This window comes from Solanum verrucosum, unplaced genomic scaffold (assembly GCF_900185275.1).
Source record: "Solanum verrucosum unplaced genomic scaffold, falcon-dt-bn FXZP01000886.1, whole genome shotgun sequence".
Classification (NCBI taxonomy): domain Eukaryota; kingdom Viridiplantae; phylum Streptophyta; class Magnoliopsida; order Solanales; family Solanaceae; genus Solanum; species Solanum verrucosum.
This window is the reverse complement of record NW_026019777.1, coordinates 221444-226626: the sequence shown is the minus strand read 5'-3', so window position 1 is coordinate 226626 and position 5183 is coordinate 221444. Positions and strand designations below refer to the sequence as shown.

General features: G+C 42.3%; 1 protein-coding gene across 1 annotated transcript; it reads left to right on the top strand.

Annotated features, from left to right (window-relative positions):
• The first annotated feature begins 744 nt into the window (after positions 1–744).
• On the top strand, positions 745–4908 carry LOC125810599 (uncharacterized). Its single transcript, XM_049490102.1, has 5 exons — positions 745–763; positions 1335–1599; positions 1714–2376; positions 2919–3087; positions 4597–4908. Exons 1-5 carry the CDS (start codon positions 745–747, stop codon positions 4906–4908), a joined length of 1428 nt encoding a protein of 475 aa, XP_049346059.1.
• The last annotated feature ends 275 nt before the right edge of the window (positions 4909–5183 follow it).

Sequence of the window (5183 nt, the reverse complement as noted above, 5' to 3'; positions counted from 1 at the left end):
CAGTGGTGAATCATATTGTAGAGAGAGGTTGTGATGTGTCTATTGAAGAGAGGTTGGGTGTTGATGCACTGACAGCGGTAATGATGAATTTTGAGGGTGGTGGTATTGAAGACTATGATGAATTAGTTGCCGCACTTGATAGGTTTGAATTCCGTTACAAACCAAAGAAATTGGAGTTGGCTATGAAGAATCGCCACACTCCACCCGCAAAACCATCTGTGGAAGAAGCTACAAAATTGGAGCATAAGGCTCTACCATCACATTTGAGGTATGTATTCTTGGGAAAAGATGGTACTTTACCAGTAATCATTAAAGTCAATTTCAGTGAGGTACAAGTAGAAGCACTGGATTCTGCGTTGAAGAGGTTCAAGCGGGCTATTGGATGGACTATTGCGGACATTATTGGGATTTCTCCTGAAATTTGTACTCATAAAATCCAACTCATGCCGAACACCAAGCCTAGTATCGAACATCAAAGGAGACTAAATCCGCCTATGCAAGAGGTAGTGAAAAAGGAAATCATCAAATGGTTGGATGCTAGAGTCATATACCCCATTGAAGATAGTAGTTGGGTTTGTCGTGTTCAGTGTGTACTTAAGAAAGGTGGGATTACTGTGGTCCCTAATGCTAAAAATGAGCTTGTTCCGATGAGGCCAGTGACCGGATAGAGAGTATGCATGGACTACCACAAATTGAATGCTTGGACAAAACAAAATCATTTCCCCGATGTTGTTCATAGATTAGATGCTGGATCACCTTCCTGGTAAGGGTTGGTATTTCTTTCTTGATGGGTATTTAGGCTAGAATCATATCTCCATAGCTCCAAAAGACAAAGAGAAGACCACCTTCACTTGTCCTTATAGGACTTTCGCTTTCAAAAGGATGCCATTTGGGTTGTGTAATGCTCTAGCGACCTTCCAGCGTTGCATGATGTCGATATTTTTAGAAATGGTGGAGGACACTATTGAGGTATTTATGGATGATTTCTCTGTGATAGGTCACTCATTTGATGGTTGTCTGATGCATTTCTGAGGTACTGAAACGGTGTGAAGAGTACAATCTTGTGCTCAATTGGGAAAAGTACCACTTCATGGTGAAAGAGGGGATAGTTCTGGGTCATCGAATTTCTAAGAAAGGTATTGAGGTTGACAGGGCTAAAGTTGAGGTAATAAAAAAATTTCCACCACCTATCTCTGTGAAAGGTGTTCGAAGTCTTATTGGGCATCCAGGTTTCTATTAGAGGTTTATCAAGCATTTCTCTAAAATTGCACACCCATTGTGCAAACTACTCAAACAGGAGTGTAAGTTTGATTTTGATGATTCTTGTTTGATAGCATTTGGAGAGTTGAAAGCAAAGCTAGTTTCCGCGGCTATTATTATTTCACCAGATTGGGGGCAACTGTTTGATGTGATGTGTAATGCAAGTCAAGTGGCGCTTGGTGTGGTATTGACACAGAGGCGAGAGAAGATTCTTTATCTGATTTACTATGCCAGTAAAACGCTGAATGTGGCTCAAAAGAACTATACGGTGACTGAACAGGAACTCTTTGCTGTTGTTTTTGCATTCGAAAATTTTGATCCTAATTGCTTGATACTAAGGTCATAGTGCATACTGACCATTTTGCATTGAGGTATCTGATGGTTAAACGTATGTAAAACCGAGGTTGATAAGATGGGTATTGTTGCTGCAAGAATTCGATTTTGAGGTGAAAGACAGAAAGGGGACAAAAGTCAAGTTGCCGATCATTTGTCCAGATTAGAGGAGGAAGCTATTCTCAAGCTAGGAAATAGGGCTAAAATTAATTATGTCCCAGACAAATGGGTTTTGGCTGCTTCTTATGATCTTGATCCTTGGTTTGCAATTTTTGCTAACTACTTGGCAATTGATCTGGTTCCATCGGATTTGTCATTTCACCAAAGAAAAATAATTATGCATGATGTGAAGATGTTCTTTTGGGATGATCCTTACTTGTTCCGTATTTGTGCGAATGGGATTATTTGTCGCTATGTGCCCGAGGTCGAGATGATGAGTATACTAGAGGCATGCCATTTATCGCCTATTGATGGGCATCATAGTGGTATTCAGACTGCACATAAAATCTTGCAGTGTGGGTATTATTGGCCTACCATCCATCAAGATGCTCATGACTTCACCAAGTCTTGTGATCATTGCCAAAGGGAAGGAGTGAATTCAAAGAGGCAAGAGCTACCTAAGAATTCAATATTGGTGATTGAGTTTTTTCATGTTTGGGGCCTTGACTTCATGGGTCCATTTGTGGGCTCCCATGGGATGAAGTATAGTCTTGTTGTGGTTGACTATGTATCGAAATGGGTGGAAGCAATGAGGGAAGAGTGTCACCGCATTCCTAAAAAAGAGTATCTTCTCCAAATTTGGTACATCTAGGACGATTATCAGCGATGGAGGTTCCCACTTTTGTGATAAGTTGTTCAAGCGTTGCTCGAAAAATATGGAGTATGTCACAATGTAGCTACTCCTTACCCTCCGCAGTCTAGTGGGCAAGTTAAAGTGTCAAACAGAGAGATAAAGTAAATCTTTGCAAAGATTGTGAACGCCAACCGAACAGCGTGATCAAGAAGGCTTGATGATGCTCTATGGGACTATCGCACCATATTCAAGACTCCCATAGGTATGTCCCCCTACCAACTTGTATATGGGAAGCCATGCCATTTGCCGGTAGAGCTAGAGCATAAGGCTATGTGGGCGCTAAAGAAGTTGAATTTGGATTGGGGCACCGTATCGAGCCAAAGAGTGAGTGACATGAATGATCTTGATGAGTTTCACCCAAAAGAATATGAAAGTTCAGCCTTGTACAAGGAGAAGATGAATAAGTATCCTGATCAAAAGATTGAAAAACATGAATTTGTTTTGGCTGATCTGGGCTTTTATTCAACTCAAGACTGCGATTGTTTCCTGGCAAGATAAAGTCAAAGTGGACTGGGCCATTCCGAGTCACTCAAATATTTCCACATGGAGCAGTCGAGCTCGAGAACATGGAGGGAATAAGATTCAAAGTGAACGGGCAAACAATCAAGGTCTACATGGGGAAATCGGACAGTGTTCGAGAAGTGATTGAGGCCTACTATCTTGATGAAGTCTGAGTAATCAAGGTGTCTGCGTCGTGCCGCGATGTTAAATTAAGCGTTGCTTCGGAGGCAACCCAAGATGCATTTCTATCCAACTATAGTTTTTTCTTTTAGATTTAGAAGTTTTCGTCTTTTATTTAAATTTTGTAACTCTTTAGATAGGTGTTTTATTTTTGTTTTAGTGTTGACAAGATATAGAATAGGGTCCGTGTCTAAAAAGTGTCCAAAAAATGTACAAATAAAGTCCTAATGGTTGCTAAGTGTGCAGGGGCGAAAGGCAAAATCTACTGAAATTAGTTATGCAAACGTCTACGGACCCCATCGACGGTCTGTTGGTCCATCCACGGATCGTGAATGGCATCCGTAGACCCCAAGTAAGTGCTCTGAATTTTCTAAGTGTCAGAGTGACTTACGGACCAGACCTACGATTCGTAGGTCGACTCACGGACTGTTGACGGGGTCTCGTGAATCCAAAGCTAGGGTTTGCCTGACTCGACCCGGACCGCTTATAAAATAAAACCTTTAATTTTTTAAACATTTCCCATGTCCATATCCCCCCCCCCCCCCCCCAACCATTTTTCAGCCTTCTAAATGCCCCATATCACACTCATAACTCCCATGGGTATCAATTCCCCAAATCGCACAAATCCTTTTATCTCCAAAGCACCCATTCTCTTCCCCAAAAGATTCCAAGTCCGGGTTTGGTGTCAAAGGGCTAGCAAAAGGTCTAAGGAGTTTATTCCATCATCAGACTCACCCACTTCGATTAATTATAAGGTAAACTACTTCACCCTAACTTTGAATTCACTGTTCATTGTTCGTATCACGAAGTCTCGAAGTTGGTACTTGACCTTAGGTTGTAAATTTCATGTCTAAATGTTAAATTGTATGCTGGAAACACCCTTGGTATGATGGTATGTGAGTGTGTAGTTAATTAAAACTGAATAGTTCATGTTAATTGGCCGAATTGGAAGTTTTGACTTAGGGTTCCTAAGTTTCGGTGTGATAATCTGTAAAATTTTGTGAAATTGGAACCCTAAGGATGATTAACTACCAAATTACTTGTTGAAATGCATGTGTAGGCCTAAGTTGTTTGTAATTGTTGAAAGAAAAGGCATAAAAAATTTAACCATATGAATCCTGGCACAGAACAGACCCACGAGACCCCGTCTACGGATCGTAGGACGGGTCCGTAGGCCAGTAGCACACAGTTTTCACTAAGTGTCGAACCATGGTGTGGACTACGGTCCATCGTTCCATCGAAGGACCATTCTGCACATCCGTGGTTCCCACATCAAAGACATAATTTTGGGTACTCTGACCTACGAAGGGGACCCACAGACCGTCGGTACCCACCGTAGGTCGATATTTCAGCTATTGTCCAAGGTATTTTTATTTTTGTTTTTATTCGGCAATTGTTCTAAAATTATTCCATGAGTATTATTGCATTTTTTTAGTTCTAACTAAGCTTCCACATGTACCATGTACCAGAAGCAATCCCTAACCTACGCCGTAAAGGGTAAATCAAAATCAGTTACTCCGTCTTTCAGGCTGATTGATGAGGATACGGATAGGGAGTACGTTCCACCTCCCACCAGGACCTCCCCCACTGCTCCACATACTACACAAAACCAAGCCCGGCAGGTGAGCTCCGACGTGGTCACTACCCTAAGTCTAATGAGGGGGCCACACTTATCGGATCACCGGCTGGCTCAGAGTCCCCATCTAGCTCCAGCATCGGCTCCAGCCCCAAAGGCAACACCACCTCTTCATATGACTCTGATATTACAGAGGATACCATAGTGACCCCCCTTTCTGAGCCTCCAACGGTTGCTACAGAGACTAACATGTGGTGTGTGGATGGCCAGTTCCAGATTAACTAGGATGCTCACATGCTGAAGAAGCACAATAAGCTGGCCAAAATGATCACAGAGGAGCGTCGAATTCTCAGAGGTAGCCTCCACACAACTCCAGTCATCCACGAGCTCTTTCGGAGTCACAAGTGTGAGTGGATGGTACATAGCCCAGGGTCATATAGTGAGGAGATTGTACAGGAGTTCTACGCTTCCTATGCTGCC

Excerpts from the sequence above, each read along its gene's own strand:
- LOC125810599 (XM_049490102.1), top strand. Across the intron at positions 1,600-1,713 it reads CCTAATTGCTTGATACTAAG|ACAGAAAGGGGACAAAAGTC; the intron begins GTCATAGTGCAT and ends TTGAGGTGAAAG. Across the intron at positions 3,088-4,596 it reads AATCGGACAGTGTTCGAGAA|AAGCAATCCCTAACCTACGC; the intron begins GTGATTGAGGCC and ends ACCATGTACCAG.